The sequence below is a fragment of the Anabrus simplex genome, chromosome 1 (genome assembly GCF_040414725.1).
Source record: "Anabrus simplex isolate iqAnaSimp1 chromosome 1, ASM4041472v1, whole genome shotgun sequence".
Taxonomy (NCBI): domain Eukaryota; kingdom Metazoa; phylum Arthropoda; class Insecta; order Orthoptera; family Tettigoniidae; genus Anabrus; species Anabrus simplex.
The window spans coordinates 350,144,085-350,164,995 of record NC_090265.1 but is presented as its reverse complement, the minus strand read 5'-3'; the positions used below and the strand labels follow the sequence as shown (position 1 = coordinate 350,164,995).

The 20,911-nt window shown below is 37.1% G+C and overlaps 1 protein-coding gene across 3 annotated transcripts in view; it reads left to right on the top strand.

The window, feature by feature from the left end:
• LOC136856782 (NADPH oxidase 4) overlaps positions 1-14,875 on the top strand; it is a 287,464-nt gene extending 272,589 nt beyond the window's left edge. For all 3 annotated transcript variants that reach the window (XM_068224960.1, XM_067134888.2, XM_067134889.2), the window contains one exon: positions 14,684-14,875. In XM_068224960.1, the coding sequence (XP_068081061.1) occupies positions 14,684-14,804 (121 nt within the window). In that variant the 3' untranslated portion in view covers positions 14,805-14,875. The remainder of the gene's footprint in view (positions 1-14,683) is intronic.
• Positions 14,876-20,911: the final 6,036 nt, after the last annotated feature.

Below are 20,911 nucleotides of genomic sequence, written 5' to 3'. Positions count from 1 at the left end.
CTAAGTTCACTTCTCTTCACTCACTTCACCCACTTAAGTGGATTTTCCGGAAACAAAATAATACGTGTTTATTTTTAAAGGAGATTCTAAATACTAATTTTCATGTTTGTAACATCTTTCAGTTTTTGAGATATAAGTATCCATATAAAAAGAATTCAACCCCTTTTTCAGTCCTTCTACCCCCCCAGTGAAGTGTTTTTTTCTTTTTTCGAAAACAAATACATGTTTCATTTTTAAAAGATTAAAAGTAACAATTTTCATGTCTGTAACATGTTAAGTTTTTTATATATATTGTATATATGCTCATTTTAAAAATGTACTCCCTTGAACACTTCCGCTTATAGTGGATTTTCAAAAAAAACAAATTGTGCATATTCCTTCACTTTTACAGGAGATTCCAAATACAAATTTTCACATCTGTAACTTGTTACATTTATGAGATGTACTCATTTTAAAATTCAACCTGTTTGTCACTCTTGTTCCCCACCCTTTAAGTAGATTTTCCAAAAACAAAAAATGTGTGTTTCTTTATTTTTAAAGGAGATTCCAAATACCAATTTTCATAATGTAACATCTTCAGTTTTTGAGATATAAGTATCCGCATAATAGGTATTCAACCCCTTTTTCAATTTGTTCACCCCTTAACATGATTTTCCGAAAACAAAAATACGTGTTTATTTTTTAAAACAGATTCCAAATACCAATTTTCATGTCTTTAAACTGTTCAGTTTTCGAGATATAGATCCATTCGTTTCAAAAGTTCACTCCCTTCTCACCCCCTTAGCGAAGGAATATTCAAAAATCCTCCTTTAGTGAGCACCTACACTGTAATATGAATGTATTTCCAAAATTTCATTTCTTTATGTCCAGTGGTTTTGGCTCTGCGATGATGTATCAGTCAGTCAGTCAGTCAGTCAGTCAGTCAGTCAGTCAGTCAGTCAGTCAGTCAGTCAGTCAGTCAGTCAGTCAGTCAGTCAGTCAGTCAGTCAGTCAGTCAGTCAGTCAGTCAGTCAGTCAGTCAGTCAGTCAGTCAGTCAGTCAGTCAGTCAGCACAAGTTATTTTATATATAGATATTACTATATATTACTATATATTACCATATATACTATGTTACTAACATTACTATAACTTACTATTACTTATAACATTATACTCCTGTTTCCACTGGGTTGTGTTCACAAAATACTACTCTCCAACTCCAAGTAAACTCAGAGTTCAGTCTATCTGTTCGCAAAAGTAAAGAATTAACTCTACAAGGTGTTCAGAAAATGCATTTGAGTTAACTCAGAGTATACTCTTTTTACTCCGCGTAAAGAGGTGGGTAGATTTAACTCGACATGTGCAGTAATACATTCATTGGTGGCGGTGAAAAATATTAAAATGCAAGTATATTGATATGGCAATGAATTCAAATTATTTTCTAGTTGACAAAGATGGGCGTTATGTATTGAATAAAGAAGGAGATATTTTTGTTTAAAACAGGAAAAATAGGTACCAATTTTAATAATCGGCGGAAGTAACATGACTGAATTTTTATAAGAATACCCATGTTATGTAATCAACATCCTGGGAATAAGTGAAGTAAAATGGAAAGGAAAAGGAATGACGAAACTAAGAAAGGGTTACACCTTGTACTGGATGGGTAACAGTAAAGAGAAAAGAAATGGAGTGAGATTTGTAGTGAATCAGAATATCGAACCAATAGCTGAAGTTGAGTATGTAAATGAAAGAATTATAGAGATCGGGCCAGCTAGGATGACATCCGGTGAGGGGAAGTGTGCGAGTGAGAAAGCAGAGCCGTGGGAGCGAGAACGCTGACTTCCCCTTCTCGCTCAGCGTTGTGGCGACGTACAGTTGACCCGAAATATTTGTTATAACTGACATGTAACACTCCCCAGATTTTCAGTTAGTGGAATTCCCTTCCGGCTGTAAATTACAGACATACCTAGCTGAAATGAATGCATTTAGACGTGTTACAGATGACAGATAGATTGAAGGAGTTAGAACATAATTTAACCTCTTATTACAGTAGCTGTCAAAATCGTTTCCGTGTATCAATTTGCGTAGTCCTTATTTTAAAATTATAATTTGATGTAAAATTAACTTTACGATACTGTAGATGTACAGTGTAGAATATGGTTTGCTATAACACCAGGCTTCATAACCTGAGCCACGTCATGTAAAATAACTCAATAATAATAATAATAATAATAATAATAATAATAATAATAATAATAATAATAATAATAATAATAATAATAAATACTTTAAATACCTCGGAGAATTCATCGAACCAACAGGCCTTGAGAAGATCTCACAGCAAAACCGTCTCCAAAAAGTCAAGAAGGCATTAGGGTTAGCTCAAGACATCTACAACAAAAAATGCATGTCAAGACAGACAAAAATTAGGCATTACAACACAGTCATAAAACCAACAGTCCTTTACGCAAGTGAAACATTGTCACTTAACAGTAAACAAGAATTAGAAGAAATAAAAAAGCAAGAGAGGAAGATCATGAGGAAAATCCTAGGAGTAAGATATACCCAAGATGGTTACAGGCTACAATCAATCAAAACAACAGAAAAAGTTTCAAACATTGAAACTGACATTAAGAAAAGACGAATGAAATTCTTTGGACACCTCACAAGATTACCAGAAAATCGACTGTCAAAAAGAATATTAAATTATGTTAGCTCACTTAAGAATTCAACACCTTGGCTGGACGAACTTCGAAAGGACCACAAAAACGCAAACATATGTGCAACAGACATTTTAGAAAGAGACACCTTCAGACACAAAGTCAACAAGTGGGAAGTTACATCAGAGCAACCAAAGCAAAAACAGTGCAGACCGAAATGGTCGGAAGAACGTAAACAAGCCTTTTCAGAGAGAATGAAAGCCTATTGGAAGAACAAGAAGAACCCAAAGAAAGCTTGATTGAGTTGTTTGCTTAACGTCTTCCATTATTGGGAGAATATGCCAATAATAATAATAATAATAATAATAATAATAATAATAATAATAATAATAATAATAATAATAATAATAATAATAATAATAATCTACAAGAAAATCGAAAAACTCTCAGAAACTATGCGAAGAAGGAGGATAAACTTTTACGGTCATCTTCTCCTCAGAATGAACTCTATGATTAACCGAACAAATCTTGACTTCTTCCGTAACCCAAAACAAAACCGAACAGGTTTAAAGAAACTTAAAAAGATGTGGTAGAATTATAAATTACAGAAAATTCACTATTCGGTCGAATAGCTAAAGTAATAACTAAAGAAGAAAACATAACGTTCCAAAACAAATCTACATTAAAAGCCAAATTTATTATCTCGGAAGACGAGAAGAAACGAAGATCAGAAAGAATGAAGAAATACTGGGCACTAAGAAAAGAACAACACCCAGAGAAAGAATTGATTCAACATACCCCAAAGAGGGTGAAACGAAACAATAATAATAATAATAATAATAATAATAATAATAATAATAATAATAATAATAATAATAATGTCCTCCTCTGTGGTGTAGTGGTTAGCGTGATTAGCTGCCACCCCCAGAAGCCAGGGTTCGATTCCCGGCTCTGCCACGAAATTTGAAAAGTGTTACGAGGGCTGGAACGGGGTCCACTCAGCCTCGGGAGGTCAACTGAGTAGAGGTGGGTTCGATTCCCTCCTCAGCCATCCTGGAAGTGGTTTTCCATGGTTTCCCACTTCTCCTCCAGGCAAATGCCGGGTTGGTACCTAACTTAAGGCCACGGCTGCTTCCTTCCCTCTTCCTTGTATATCCCACTCGAATTACCGAGTGTCCGTACTGTTCCATGAGTTCATCTAGGATGTAGGTTTTGTGTGCCGGCTTGTGCAATTTGATAAGCTCATAAAGCTCGTGTTTGTACATCGTCTCATGGTGTGGAATGTTCCTATTCACTAGCCAGGAGATCATCGTCACTTTACGTGAGCTGGAGGTTGGAGCACGATCTACTTCCTTGTTGTGATATGACGCGTAGTCAATCACGAGGTGGAACTTATCTTTCATATCTTTCATTCTCTTAAAAAAAGCCACTATTCATGTCATCGTGGTAGTCGCCACTCTTGCTGCCAGACTTCCAGATTAGCAGACAGTTCTCGATGAAACCCATTTCACCGCCAGCATGTACAACTATCCTCCACCCGATACTGGGCAGTTTTTTTAATAAACAAACCTTTTGTATTTTATGTCATGTTTTTCCATTAGGATGCGCTTGTTAGTGTTAGTTTTTTCTGATGATATCCTAATGATCGAAGAATTCGCTTGACACTAGTATTGGATCCTTTGAACTTTAAGTCTTTACCTAACTTTGCACGAATTTTTGAAATTGTAGGTAAGTTAAACATTTTTCATCTAAATAAAAATTGCTAACGATAAGACATACGGCACCTTCGTCAAAGTCGTCCAATCCAGTAATATTCTTTGTGCGCATTCAGATTTTGTTTGGTGTTTCAAACTGACTATCCATATGTTTTCCTAATTCTTTCGTTTTTCGCTCTTAATCCGTACCAAAGAACTTTCTGACACTCCAAAAGCTGCTGCTACTCTTTCCTGCACTTTTTTTACTATCTGTCACTAACTTTTCTTCCATTTCCTCCCTTTCCATAAGGTCTATAACATTCAAGATTGCTGCACAAGTCTGACTCTTTAGCACCTTACGATGCACCGTACTTTTGACGCCTTCCATACTGTCACAGATAGGCCTAACGTACACCACTACTAACTACAGTTACTACTCAACGGGAAATTAGAAAGCAGAGCGCGGCAGCTGAGTGTAAACTTATGCACTGAACTGTCCTTGTAACAGGAGCTCTGTTAGGAGGGGATACGCTACGCGAGATAGTCCAAAGTGCGCATGCGCTCCCAGATGTCTTCCTAGCTGGCCCGATCTCTAATAATGCACATACATGTAAACAAGGAACTACTGAAGATAATACAGGTGTATGCTCCACAGACAGGATGTAGTGTGGAAGAAAAAGAAGAGTTCCTCAATGAAATGGAAACACGTGTTGTTGGAGATAGGATCATGATAATGGGAGATCTGAATGCTCATATGGGAACCGACAGAATGGGATATGAGAATGTTCTAGGCCCACATGGGAATGGCGATAGAAATGAAGATGGAGAGAAACTATTGGACTTTTGTATCAGAAATAACCTGATAATAAAGAACACATGGTTTATGAAGAGGAATAGCCATAAGATCAGCCAATATAGTTGGGATGGACAGTATGGAACAATCATCAATTTTATAATAACAGACCAAGAATGGGGAAGATAAGTCATGAATACGAAGATAATCCCCAGTGAAAGTATGAAAGGTGATCATAGATTATTGATTGTGGAATTAAAACAAGTAAAAATCCCTAAAATTGTATTGAAGAAGAAACAAAATTTCAGTATTTGGGAACTGGAGGAGGATAAAAGAATGGTGTTCCAAGATTGTATAAAAAGTAAGTTGCCTAACATGGAAATACAAAGTGGAGAAGAAGAGTGGGACAATTTAAGACAAACATTTGTGGGAGCAGCAATTGAGGTATGCAGGAAAACAAAAGCAAAGGTTAAGGGAAAGAAAACACGGTGGTGGACAGGCAAAATAAAGAAATAAAAGAAAGGAACAAGGTGAAGAAAAAATGGATAAGGAAAAGCAAAAAACGTATCAGAGGGATGAGAATAAGATAGAAAGGTTACATGTGGAATACAAAAGATTGAAACTACAAGTAAAGAGGACTATCAAGGAAGAAAAGGAGAAATGTTGGGGAGAGTTTACCAACAAAATTAAGCAAGATAGTCGAGGAAATCAGAAACTATTATACAGAGTATTAAAATCGAAAAGAATAAATCAAGAAAAAAATCAAGGCATTAGAGAGGGAGGCTGCATCCATAGTACATGACGAAAAGGGTCTTCAGAAGGTGATGGCAAAGTATTTTGAAAAACTTTATAATGAGGATGACTGTTCGGAGGAAGAAGGAGATAAGAAAATGGAAATAATAGATGGAGAAAAAAGAAGAGAACTCGATAACATGGTTGGAACTTGAAAGGGCAGTGAAAGCAATGACCAAAGGTAAAGCAAGTGGAAGAGGCAAATTCAATGCTGATATGATTAAGGCAGCAGGAAGCAGTGGACTACAGTGGCTATACAGAGCCCTCAATGCCATATGGAAGGATGAAAGAATACCTGAAGATTGGCAACAAGAAAGCATTGTATCACTGTTCAAAAACAGAAATAGGAAGCAATGTGAAAATTATAGAGGTATAACCCTATTATCATATGGGCTAAAAATAATGGAGAAAGTCACCGACAAAAGACTGAGGGATATAATAGAAACACAGAGGAAGAACAATGTGGCTTTAGACCAAATATATCAACAATAGACTTGATATTTACAGTGCAAATGATAATGGAAAAACATCTGGAAAGGAACAAGGAAATCATATTCATATTTTTGGATTTGGAAAAAGCTTATGATACAGAAAACATGTATGGGAATGCCTACTGAAAAAGAATGTACCAAAATCATTAATTAACAAGATAAAAATGTTGTATCATGAGAGTAAAAGCAGTGCACAAGTGGGGAGTGGTGACTCTGAAACATTTTAATATGAAAAAAGGTCTCAAGCAAGGAAGTGCACCGTTGTCATTATTGTTTATTATATTGATGGATGAAATCATAAAATGTGTAAAACAGAGTATCAGTAGTGATGAAGTGAATGCTTTGGTATTTGCAGATGATGTGGTGATTTGGGGAAAGGGAGAAAAGGAAGTACAAAGGAAACTGGACATTTGGAATTAAAATCTGAAGGAGTTTGGAATGGTAATTAGTAAAAAGAAAACTAGTCGTACACCGTGGAAAAGAGAAAAAGAGAAGCCAAGTGAACATAGAAGGAGAACGGTTAGAGAATGTAGAACAGTTTACATATCTGGGCAGCATTATTAATGGAAGTAATGAAATCAACCCTGAAATTAATAACAGACTAAGTAAAGGTACAACATTTTATCATCAAGTCAGAGAGCTTTTATGGGATGACAAAGTACCCAAGAGAACAAAATTAAGATTATATAAACAGTATTTCATACCAATTGTAACGTATGGACTAGAAACTCTGGTAACTAATAAGAGACAAGATAGTAAGATCCAAGCAGTAGAAATGAAATTTTTAAGAACATTGGTTAAAAAGACAAGAAGAGATAGAATTCAAAATATTAAAATCAGACAAGAGCTAAATATAGAACCATTAGTACAGAACATACAGAAAGTAACACTGAGATGGTTCGGACATGTATAAAAAATGGGAAAGGAACGGGTAGCAAGAAGGGAATTAGAAAGAGAAGTTAAGGGAAAGAGACCAGTTGGAAGACTGAGAAGAATGTGGATGGATCAGATTTCGAAGGACATTAGAGAAGCTGGATTGGATGTGGCGGAAGTAATGGAGCAAGAAAAGTGGAAGGACAGAAAGGAGTGGAGGAGGCCTGTTAACCACACCCGGGCGACGGTAGTGGGACACTGATGATGATGATGATGATGATGATGATGACCCATGTTATGAATGATCAGCTGATTTATTAACCCCAACTTTATGTTGTTATTCAGGTCACCAAGAAACACAATGTAAGGATTATAAAAAGGAACTGTATGTAGCCTTTCTTGACTTTAATTAAGCTTTTGATACAGTTGAACATATATGTCTTTTGAGTGCTTTATTCAAGCAAGGAATGCCAAAAATCATCTATCATCAAAGTAAAGCAAGAGTCACGTTTGAATCAGCTGGAAGGACATTTAGAATTGGGAGAAGAATCCACCAAGGTGATCTCATATCACCTAACCTATTCACCTGTCTACTGGAAGATGTGTTACGAGACTTGGACTAGGGTGAAAAATACATTAACAACAATACGGTAACTAAAGACCATCCAACTTGAGATTTGCAGACAATGATGTCCTGATTTCAGAGAATCATTCAGAGCTTTCATTTACCATATAATCCTGAATACCACCTGCCACCGAGTAAGACCCGAACACATGAATTTCTAATGACAAAATTTGGAAAAAGTAAATCACATGTTTACTTAATAATTTTAAAAATTTCTACAAATGTGTCACAAAATTGCTCATTTAAAACACTTTAAAAGTAATAAAAACAGCACAGTGAGAAATAAAACTAGTTAAATGTACAAATCAGTAATGATTCATTGTCATCAGAACTACCACAATTGGAACTTTGATCACTGTCACCTTCCCATACATAGTCTTTTCTTCATCATGCCATTGGAGATGCAATCCCATGTAGTGGCTGTGAAAGGACGTCAGCTTTTCTTCATAGACAACAGAGAGACATTGTGAAATAGATGTACGTCTTCGCATACACAATCTGTTTCCTTATCCACCCATGGTTTGCAGTAAAACCCTCTTTTTTAAGTTTCTTTGGGATCTCTAATGATTTTAGTCGACACATTTCAGTTGATACACCATAACATAGTTCACATCTTTAATTCACGCATTTACCGTATAATGTATCCACACAGAGGCACACAAGATGCTGTCAGTTGGTACAATGAATTTTATTTACATATATCCACAAATTAACACACACTTTACCTTAATCACTGTATCACAACATAATACTTCACTTAGAGACTATCAACAAAGCTGTCATTATTAAAAACAACTGCCAACACAACACATAGAGGTTACAACCTTGGAACACAAATAAAACAGTTGACTGCATACAAGCATATCACTTCAATATGGAGACTGCGTTTACGGCATGTCAAACCTACAACTCTCTTCCAACAACTACCAATAACTGACCTCAGCAACTCACTTCACTGTCAAGATCATCTCTTTATATATATGTGCCTGGCTTCCAGAAAGATACATTACAAAAAAAACTGCCTTCTCGAATATTCCAGAGTGTCCAATACATGGATCATAATGTACAGAATATTTTCAATCCTTCTAGCGCCTATACCATTCTGGAAATTACAGAGTGTTTCACAATTATGGATTACAATTTATATAATTATACACGTAAGAATAAATTATAATATTAATTTACAGGTATTTACATTAACAGAACTGATATCAATGTCTATGTACAACACGTGTTCTATGACATAGCCTCGCACACAATACGATCATTCGACTACGTAAATAATAATAATACTAATACTTTCATGACATAACTTCACACACAATACGATCATTCAACTATGTAAATAATAACAATACTAATACTAAATGGATGTACACTTCATAGCTATACATCACAAGTAATAATAATAACCATAATCATAATCGTAAAATAATAATAATAATAATAATAATAATAATAATAATAATAATAATAATAATAATAATAATAATAATAATAATAATAATTTGAGCTCAATATTTGTGATAGTTACCCATCGGTGAGAGAATATTGTTTTCAAGTTATATCTGATATCGCACTTGCATCACGTATAAAGCCATTCTTCAATTTCAGGAAACTGTGCGCTCTGCCCTCAGAAAGTTCTACAATTACTGTAACTTTTTAATAACATTTCCTTCCTCCTCAAAATTGCAAATACATGATTCATCAGTATAATATTTTCTGACTGCAAACGCTGTTTTGAATGCATCACTTGTTACCACTGATGATTCTTCACTCAGAACACAAATCATTAACTAACTACCACACCATGTGGTTCCAGTAACATGGAAGTGAGCTACGGAGCGAGATTTCAGCCATTGGTGTACCATTTATTTTCATTACTTTACATGATATTATCACCGACACTGAAAAAGCATGCTTTACAGCAACCTAATGAGAGGAAATATCCAAACTACTGTCAGATGCACTTTGTAAAGTCTTTATGTGTATGGTAGATCATAAAACAGTCATCTATGTGCAGCGCTACCTTGCACCGGTGGCATTCAATTGAAGATCCCTTCCTCAGACCCAGTGACACACAGACTTTTCTCCGTGATAGGATAACCTTCTTCATTGTTGGGGTTACTTTCATTGGAAAGTGTCCCCAGTGCCTCCCCTGAAGTCTCAGTGGTGTATTACCAGGGCTTGGGCTTCCTCATTTTGGATAGTTAGGCAAGGTCACACTTGCCAACAGCTGTTCAGCCAAATTGATCTGGAAGCTGGTAAAGCCTACTCACTTCTTGTCAGAGTTGAGGAGGCAATGAATGATGTTGGAATTCAGAAGTGTCATGTCTAGAATGTAGAAGTATATGTTTTTTAAATCCTTTTACATACTTTCTCATCAAGGAGAATGATGCGAGTTTGGTCATGAGAATCAACACTGCCCATTCCACAGTTGTAGTCATAAACAAGATTGGGCCTGAACTTCTTCTTGCCATCATACATCACCACTTCAAGGTAATCTGGCCTTCATTTCATCCACAGATACTGGTAACCAGTGTTCCTTTTCATACGACATTACCCTATTTATATCCTCGGCAGCTGATACAAGACATTTACCCGTAAGCATTTGTCTCTTTGGTTAGATGTTCCCAAAAGTCTGCTATTAGAAATTTGTTCACAACTTGCAGTTTATTCGGGCATTGTCCTAGGTGCCTTTGAACAAGACTATTTATTTCACCAGTTTTGATGCATGAATGATGATAGTCTGGAGTATTACTTACGTGCTCCCAGTTCCATTCCCTATTGTGTAAAATATGATTAGAAGCCGTTCGTGTGGCATCAGGTGTTGTCCTAAAATTCAGTGACACATTTGACGGCAAAACAGCACTTTGTTCATCCCCACCAGCGCTCACGTCACTGTCACATGAACTACTTTCACTTCTACTAAATTCTTCATTGCTTATTTCTATATCAATGTCACTCTCTTCTAAAAATTCTCTTATAATCGCTTCGTCATTCAACACGGAGGCAGCCATGATTTCGCTTACAATGAGGTTGCTATTGTAAGATACACCTTTCCCTTTATAGAGGGTTATAATTGTTGATTTTCTCCATTCATCGGGAATATTTCCTAATTCTAGGCATTTATTAAACAGTTTGGACCATATTTCTACTAGATGCTGCGCGGATTCTTTAAGGTGCTCATTATAAAACTTGTCCGGTCCAGTGGCTTTTTTGCATTTTGTAGCTTTGATAGTGTCTAACACCTCTCCTTTGGTGATGGGAGGTATCGCTTCAAGCTGGTTGTTGTATTTAATTTCGTACGCCGCTTGTTTCCTTGCATTGTTAAGAATATGAGTGAAGTGTGTTTCCCAGTTTCCTATTTCTACGTTGCTAGGTCTTGATGATCTTCTGGGTCGAATGGCTACATATGGGTCTTTTATTGCTTCTTCAGCGGTTTTTTCACTTTCTTTCTCTATGTATTGAGTTTTTAGTAGGTTCTTGTAATATTTTCGTTTTTCGCCGTATATTTGTAGGTCTTCTGGTTTTGACGTCATCTTGGCTTTATGCAACGCATTTAATGTGACTTGTCGTTCTGTGTAGCACTCCTTGTCGAATCACGGTTGAGCTTTTCTTGTATTCGGTTTGTGGGTTATACTTGCTTTTAGCATATTGTTGATTGTTGCTAGGGCTTTGTTTAAATCACTCTCCTTGACTGCCTTTTCTGCTTCAGTTACATTTCCTAATACTCTCTCTAGTTCTGCCAAATTTATCTTTCTGGATACGGTGATTTTTACGTTTGTTGTTATAACTTTATTTGGAATCTTGAGTGAGAATTTGGTATGTATGGGGATGTGTTTCCTCAGCGGGGTTACTGGTGAAGTCCACAATCCCTTTTGTTCTAGAATTTGTATATCGTCTCCTTTATGGAATACCAGGTCGATGGTGCTACTTCCATTGTGGGCAAAATAAGTTTTATGTTTTGGGTCATTCACTAATTTGAAATTTTCTTCATCAAGAAATGTGAGGACAGTTCTACATTTCATGTCGGGTTTGTCTAGTCTGCAGTTCATATCTCCTGCTAGTATGACGTTTTCTTCTGTGTTTGGAATTTTCCTGAGGGAAAGCGTTAGGAGCTCCATTATTTCTTCTATGTCGGTGTTCGGGCTTATATAAATGCCTATTACAGTGAACTTGATTGTTTTTGCAATTATTAGATTTTCTTCTGTATGTAGGGTTTTCATAGGTCCTATCCATGGTTTGTAGTAGATAGATACACCTCCTGGTGGCCTTCCTTCTGTTAGTTTCCTTGCTAGGGAGTGGACAGAGTAGAATCCTTGTATATCTATGTGTTTTGTGAGGAATGTTTCTGTGAGGTCTAGTATGTCTGATGGTTGTAGAGCGTTTTCTGGCGCTAGTTTCAGTAGTCCATTTAGCCCTTCTACATTCCAAAGGAGCATGCTTATGAGATTATTCAAGAGATACGCCTTTGTTCCTCCTGGAGAAACGAGATCGAAATCGGCGCACAGTTACTCTTCTTGGCCAGAAGTCATAGATTAGATGTTAATTCTAGACATTCGAATGAGACTCCAACTTTATATGCTTTGTTTTCTCCTCTTGTTGTGATCTCTTCACAACTGATGTTTCCTCGGATTCCTTTCTTCCTCAGATAGTTTGTCACCATCTCTATAGTCGTTTCTTGGTTCAATTTCCCAATAAATAGCCAGGTTTTCTTGTCGGCCGCTTGTAGGTCATCTTCTACTGTTCCAGTGCCAATTAATATTTTAGGTGCTGGTCGGCGTTGTTGAGTGCCTTTTAATTTTAATTGTGGCTGCTGCTGTGTATTTCTTTCTTCTTCCGTATCCGCTCTTGTTTGTACATTTGTGTTATTGTTTCTTGGTTGTTGCTCATCGTTTCCTTTTTCTGGGAATGGGGGGAATTCTTGTTTGGAATCCACGGCGTCCTTGTTCCTATTGGTTGTTTCATTGGTTTTCATATTTTTTTGTTTGGTCACAGATGGTGCCGGTTCCCCTGCTGAATATCGGTTGATTGCTTTCTGTACTTTTTGCTCTATAACTGCATCCAGTTTGTTGTATATATTCCGTCAATAATTCCACCTTGAGTATCAGTTCTTCTATCTTTGGGTTATTTACCATGATGCCCTCTATTTTGGACATGAGTTTCTGGAGTATGTCTTCTTTCTACAAAGTATGTAGAAGCACACCTAGCGGAGAGGTGGAAGAAGAGAGAAGAAATTCCGCTAGAGTTCTACAGCACAGATGCCATGTTGGATCGAAATTGGATGAACGCCAACCAGAAGCTAAGACATGTAATAATAAAACTAGCAGTATACAGGTACCACCATAAAATATGTAAAAATATGTCTTATCACGACCCAAATGAAAAATGTGAGTGTTCCCTGTGTGATCAGTTCTGTGACATATATCACATCACAAGATGTAAAAACAACATCAAATCTCTATGCGATTATAGCAAAGACTAAAACGGTTCAATAATCTTTGTAATGCACATTCGTGCGCTTTTCTAATAATAATAATATTGTAAGATACAGGTTATTCTTTACATAGAATAAATGCACAGAAGTGTTTGTCAAATACATCAATGTAATAAAACAGTGCTTCCATCTGTCAAGAGGTTACCTTACTAATATCAAATCCTTTCACAAAGGAAACCGGCTTGGAGCGGCTCCGGAAATAAACACTATGCGCGGACGGAGAGATCCGTCTTTGTACCGGAGTGCAGTCGAGAGCCAGGACGGAGAGATCCGTCAAAGTACGTCAAGTGGTTAATATGCTTCTGCAGAGTGACCAACTTAGGAGACGATGGGAAAGAACTCAACTTACAAGATGTAAATCTTTCAGTTATTTGTTGTTGATCAGTTTAAAAGGCATTAACACTGATGTCAACAACCCCCTGACTGGTAAAGAAAGAAAAGTTCTGATTCCTTGAAGAATAAGGAATTCAGGTAAGGAAAGGGAAGAGCAATGAAAAGTAGCAAAATGAAAAGATTCCTAGGTACTACCATCTTAATACTACTGGGGTTGGAAAAAGAACAACAGTTTATCAAAGGAAATTTTATGGTTGGAGACAGAGGATGGAAGAGAGGAGTCCCTTGCAAGCAATGTCAGGCTCCGTTGGGGTGCTGTTAATGCTACAGGTGTCTCACAAGCTGTGATGGGAATTGGAAAATTTGATATATTCTGAATAAAGCTGAATTCCAAATTTTTCTAAAATCATGGACATTAATCAACAAACTTTATTCTTTTCTGCAGTTAGTAGTGTTTTCAAGTTTCTCTAGTTGGTCATTATGACTTGTGACTGGACAAATTACAATTTAAAAAATGAATGTGTTTGGGAGCTCATAATATGTAAGACATGTCAGAAATGTCAGCCAAGTTGAAACTCAAGTCAGTCTCTATCTCCTCTTCAACAACCCTTGGTTAATTTATTATTATTGCCTTTCTAGTATGAAGATCAATAATTAACGGATCTTGTTCATTATCATAACTTGTCTTTCATTTTCTACATCTTGAGAACCCCAATATCAAAATTCTTTGAGAAACCTGGGTCCTTCTCATCCCCTTCTTGGGACTGGTAAAATTTTTAATTCCCCTATAACACAATCAATCAGTCTTTTGTTAGTTACTTACTTCTGTGTTACAAAACAAAATATAGATCAGCAAGAAATTAAATATATGCTTTTATAGTTTATGTTTCATTTCCACTGAGCACCAGTCAGTAAAATAGATTTTCTTTTCTTTTGTTTCAGGCAAGCTGTTTCTGTATTTGCTTGTGGTCCAAAATCTCTAAGCAAAGAGATCAGAAAACATTGCATTAAATCAAATCAACAAGGTGCTTCTTTCAGTTTCACACATGAGGCATATTCATGACAACTTCTAATCATAGCTGACAACACTGCCAATAGTATATTGTTTGTACATAATTTATATATATATATATATATATATATATTTACAGTATATGTAACAGAGTTGGAGTACTGTTTGTACTTAGTATTATGTATTTATAGAATCTGTCCTTAAAAAAAATCACTGTTCAGTTCAAGAGGGACTTTTCTGACCTGAACAATGATATGCCAAGTTATAATTATATATTTTTACTTTTTCAAAAAAATGATCTATTGTTTGTTGATTCCTTCTTCTTATTCCCATCTTCTTCCTAGTAGATACCAGAATGTTGAAGGTTATGAAGTTCTTACCAGTAGAAAAAGAGTGACCTAAACTGCAAAGTATTAGGATGGTAACTTATATACTTGAACCATAACAAGTAGAAGGAAATAGTGTCATCTCTCCATCCCTCACTTAACTGTTTTGTTGAACTAATTTAATCTAGGATGTCCAGTGGTGATTATTCCATTTAGAATGTGAGGATCATCCTACACTCCACAATTCATTTGTATAAACTGTTATTAATATTCATTGCCGTAATTGAAAACTAAATGACAAATCACAATTACTGCATGATACAAAATTCATTGTTAAGACTGTATTGTCACTTGTATAAGTGTTATAATGCTTTTAGTGAAAAAGTTCCACCTTTATAATACAAAAGTTATTTTATTCATTTCAAGATAACGTATACTTTATAAAATAGGACAAGTTATGTCAATTTTTGGACATCAGCCACTAGTAAAAGACAAAGTAATTGGAATAAGGACAATTTAAAACACTTGATTAAAATTTAAAACACGTGGCTCAACTAGTGAATCAGTCAATAGTAATTAAATTAAAATACAAAGGATATTATCAAATGTTATCATGTAAATGAATTTAAAAGTGTGTACAATGAATACTGAAACCACATCTAAAACATGCATTTAGAAAGCATGAAGACTAATTGCACACTATATAAGTTTTTAATTGTATGAGAAAATTTTCTACTGACAGTTTTGGAAACTGCTCTTGATGCTGAATGTTCCCTAAATCTTTCTCTACCATCTTTCCAATTATCAGAAGGTTTCAATACCAAATAACCAACTTTCTGGAACAAACAATTTTCTGTAGCTTCTGATATGAATCTTCTCCTTCAGTAGAGAAGAGAACCACTATGAGACACTGTTGTTGTCATTTAATATGACCATGGACCAGTTAAGAGTGTAGATTTATGTTGTTCATATCATTGTGTACCATATAGCTATCATTGCTTAGGTCACCCATATACAGTAGTCTCTTTCCATCAACTTACAGTGTGTAACGTATCTTTGCAATTGTATTAGCTTTTGCTCGCTGAGCATGTCCAAACCACTGTGGTAGGTTTTCATGCATTTTCTCCTGGATTGGGACTATGATTACGTTGTAAAAACAATCCAATCTAGCAATGCCAGCTGATCATCTGAGAATCTTCAAATTCATGATTCTTAGTCAAAAAATTCTACTTCATTCGCTACCAGCAAATATTCAGGCCTATAGAGCATGACATACCAGACAATGTTGCTATAGATTTTTGATTTGATATGGTCATTCATACAATGATTCTACTTTACATATTGATAAAACATATAAGCTGGTTGTGTTCCAATTAAGTTGCATGGGGCTGTAGAACAATGCATCAATAATATGCAAAGAAAATTAACTGACTTGAAGGATTAGATTCGCTCATTTCTACCATTAATCTCAAACTAAAAGTAAATTCCTGTTCCTTAGGTGGTGTAGCTCTTAACAGGCACCCCCCCCAATGGATGTGAGCTGCATGAACTATTTCAGCCACATACCAGCTCTCCTGTCATTCTTTAATCTTTGAGAGCACTGGGAAACAAACACGGGTCACTGAGGACAGCAATTAACCTTTTCACTACTGAGTTTTGTTGACCAGGTGAACCCTCTGGGACAGTTTTTTTTTTTTTTTTTTTAAGGAAGAAGCACTTTTACAGATAATTTTTACTGATACTATTAATGGAATTCATATAGTCCCCTTAGCCCAATACGGTGTCGGCGATAAAGTGAGATTATATTTTACAGCATGTTTTTACGACCGGACGCCCTTCCTGATGCCAACCTCAGTTGAGAAGATAATGAATATGAAATGAATGGTAGTGAATGAAACTGGCTAAAGAAATGGAAGGAATCAGCTGTGGCTTATGATAGGAACTGTCCCAGCATTTGCTTGGGAGTGCAAAAGGGAAAAAAAAAAAACATTCTCAGGAGAGCTGACGGTGGGGTTCGAACCCACTCGCCTGCCAAGTGCAGAGATTGTCTCATAGCTGTAGCATGTTAACACGCACAGCTGCTCTGCTCAATGATACTATTACTGAAATATAATACAAAATTGTTCATCCAAGAACTGGCATTATCAAAATCATTGACATTTGGGGAAAAAATAATTTATCTGAGGAGGGGGTGACAATTCCGCATGAGATTCATAATTACTACTTTCTTGTATTTCAGTATCGCTCCCTATATATTCTCCATCTTCATTATCAAAATATAGCTCTCAAAACCAAACCAAACCCCATGGCACAACAGCTCTGGGAGGGCCTTGGCCTATCAAGCGACCACTGCTCAGCCTGAAGCCCTGCAGATTATGAGGTGTCATGTGGAGCCTGAGTAGACAAATTTTTGAACGATCTTAAAACCAGCAATATCCCTCACACTGGATTGGTTGGCTTTTTGTCTGTTGACAATCATCAACTGTCTTTTTGTTTTCTATTGATTTCCAGGCAATATTCACCACTAATTAACATCAGCTTCTCCAAGAAGAAATGTAGTTCTTGTGCACTAGCTCAAAGAATCAGCGTGACATCAACATACCCAAGGTTGCTGATTTTCCTACCCATGAGAGAAATATCTCCTCCTCAGTCCTCGGTCACTTTTCCCATTATGTGTTCAGTGTAGATATTGAAGAGGATGGGTTAGAGAATGCAGCCCTGTCTTGTACCACCTTCTGCTTTGAAGTTTCTGGACATAGCTTGATTGACCCAAACAGTTGCCATATTGCTCTGATAAACATTCTGTACAAGTACCACCAGATGCAGTAGAACTCCCATTTTTTTCTTTTTTTTTTTACAAGTTGTTTTACGTCGCACCGACACAGATAGATCTTATGGCGACGATAGGACAGGAAAGGGCTACGAGTGGGAAGGAAGCGGCCGTGGCCTTAATTAAGGTACACCCCCAGCATTTGCCGGGTATGAAAATGGGAAACACCGAGCTCGATAGCTACAGTCGCTTAATTGCGGCCAGTATCCAGTATTCGGGAGATAGTAGGTTCGAACCCCACTATCGGCAGCCCTGAAGATGGTTTTCCATTTTCACACCAGGCAAATGCTGGAGCTGTACCTTAATTAAGGCCACGGCCGCTTCCTTCCCACTCCTAGCCCTTTCCTGTCCCATCGTCGCCATAAGACCTATCTGTGTCGGTGCGACGTAAAGCAAAAAAAAAAAAAACAGAGAAACCATGGAAAACCATCTTCAGGGCTACCAACAGTGGGGTTAAAACACATTATCTCCTGAATACTGGCCGCACTTAAGCGACTGCAGTTATCGAGCTCTGTACTCCCATTTCTAGAAGAATGGTCCAGAGAGGTGTCCATTTCACTGAATCATATGCCTTGACGTAATCAACGAAGCAGAGAAAGGTTGCAACATTGAACATTCTGTTCACAATCTGCCAGACATTCAGAATTTACTCCAGGGTGCCTTTTCCTTTGAAGAAGTCACATTGCTCTTCAGCTATTTCAGGAAGTAGAAAGTTTTCAACATATTGTGAAGGTCATAGAGAAGAATCTTGTTCACATGAGTGATGAGAGCTACTGTTCTCTAGTTGGAACATTCAGTTGGTGAACCTTTCTTATAAATGGGAATGAAGATTGGGTGACACCATTCATCAGTCCTCCAGATAGTATTGCACAGCTCTAGGATTTAGTTTGATCCAACTTGACCCATGGCATTCAGCACCTCGGCAGTTATGCCATCCTTCCTGGATGACTTCCTGGTTCTCAGCTGGCTGATGGCCTTTTTAATCTCTGACTGCATGATAGCAGGTTCCAGTTTGTAGGGTCCACCTAAGGGCTGGCCTTGTTCATACTTGAACAAATTCAATCAGTATTCTCGCCACACTCCTGTGATTCCCTGTGGGTCTGCGATTTTCACATCACACTTGGGTTTGGAGTTCGAATTCCCTGGCCAAATACTTGAAAGTCCTGAAGAGGTTGTAGGTGTCATTTCGGATGACATGGTGCTCAAGCTCAGAAAAAGCTTTTTGATTTTTGTCCTGATTACAGGCTTGTTTGATCTTCTGGCTGATCAGATGCAGTCAATCCTCACAGTCCAAATCACTCAGTTTGTCTTTAATGCAACACCTTTTTTTTTTCAACTACTTGTAGAGTGGCACCTGTCATCCAGTGTTTCTTTTTGTTAACCTGAACTGTTCCACTCACCCTAACCACTTCTCCAGCCCAGTTCTTGATAGGTGCCAATAAATACTGACATGTTCACTCCATCCCAAGTTAGCCTTAACCACAAGGTTTTGCTGAAGAGCTTCTATGTTCCGGACTTCAGTTATTTCCTGCCTTTTTCAGGAACTGTAGCTTTATAGAGAATGCTCCTAATAGCACTTTGTGATCCAAGTCAGAGTCTGCACCAGGCCTAGCCTTAACATTCTTCATTGAAGTCCTCCATCCCCTCCTGAACAGCATAAATAGTTGATTTGTTTTTGATATTTCTTACTGGGGCAGATCTAGATTGACAGTCTTTATGGATGGTATTCACTATGGCGAGATTGTTTTCAATTGCAAATTGGACAAGGCATTCTCTTCTCTCATTTCTTACTTCTAATCTGAATGCTCCAACTGCGCCTTTCAGATGGTCATAAAAAAGAATACACTATGTCTTATAAAATGGTCTACAAGGTCTGCTGACTGCTTGTCATCATGCAAGCTGAAGAATATGACGTCAGGCAGTGTCAACATCATCAGAGATTAGCTAGGACTATGCACGTCAGAATGAGTACTATGGTCAGTTGTGCACAACAAGTATAGAATAGACTGATAGAAGGGTTACCTCCCTTCTCAAAAACTTAGGATGTGTTGACCTAATCTGCAGGTGTCAGAATAACCACTGCTTCTTGCTTCTTTTTGGAAATCCCAAAATTCTCCTTCAAATGAGACATTACAACCAAGTCTTGGCTGGAAGTGTACAGTACTGTATATCATTAGCTAGAAACTTGTGAGGTAAAAGGGACATTGTGTCTACCACACTTGCAGTCTCATCAGTAATTCCTTCCCTCTGTACCCATGTGGCTCATGAGCAAATAAACATCATTCTGGTGTTCATGTTGCATAACGTGACCAGCATGACAAGAATACATAATAAATAAATAATAACCAGCCGGTGTTGCAAGGAACATGTATCATGGACAGCAAACAGCTCGAGTTAGAAAACAGGAGAAAATATTGGCTCTTGTTGGACTATGCATACCAAAGAGCTTCCAGCATTGAGTGAAGGTCTCCTGAGAGTATACTTTATGTTTGAGGTAATGGAAACAAAACCACTCATGAACCACATTCTACTTTCCTAGTTACCTTCAAGCTATCTGTGGAGAGTAGCCTTGATCTTGTATATTGACTCACAACTGACTGAAACAGCCTCTGGTGAATGGAAGAGTCTGTGTTAAGTTTAAGGCTGAAGCTCTACAGCTAATTACATAAATGTTCTCCAAATTATGTACATCAAAGTAAATGGTGAAATGTTTACCAGGCCTCAACTATAAGAACTTTTATATGCAATTGAGTTTTCATGTAGGTAATGTTTCGGAAGTCTTTAGAGAACTAGTGAACCAATTCCTGAAAGGAAAAAACAAACGCGCAAATACAAGAATTACATAGGTCGAGTCATAAGTCATGGCAACTATATTTTTTCTCGCGAACAGGAGACAACATGGAAAATCTAAGATATGCATTTGGAAACGTACAGTATGCACTTGCGTATAATAATAATTTCGTGTGGCTATTTCTAGCCGAGTGCAGCCATCGTAAGGCAGA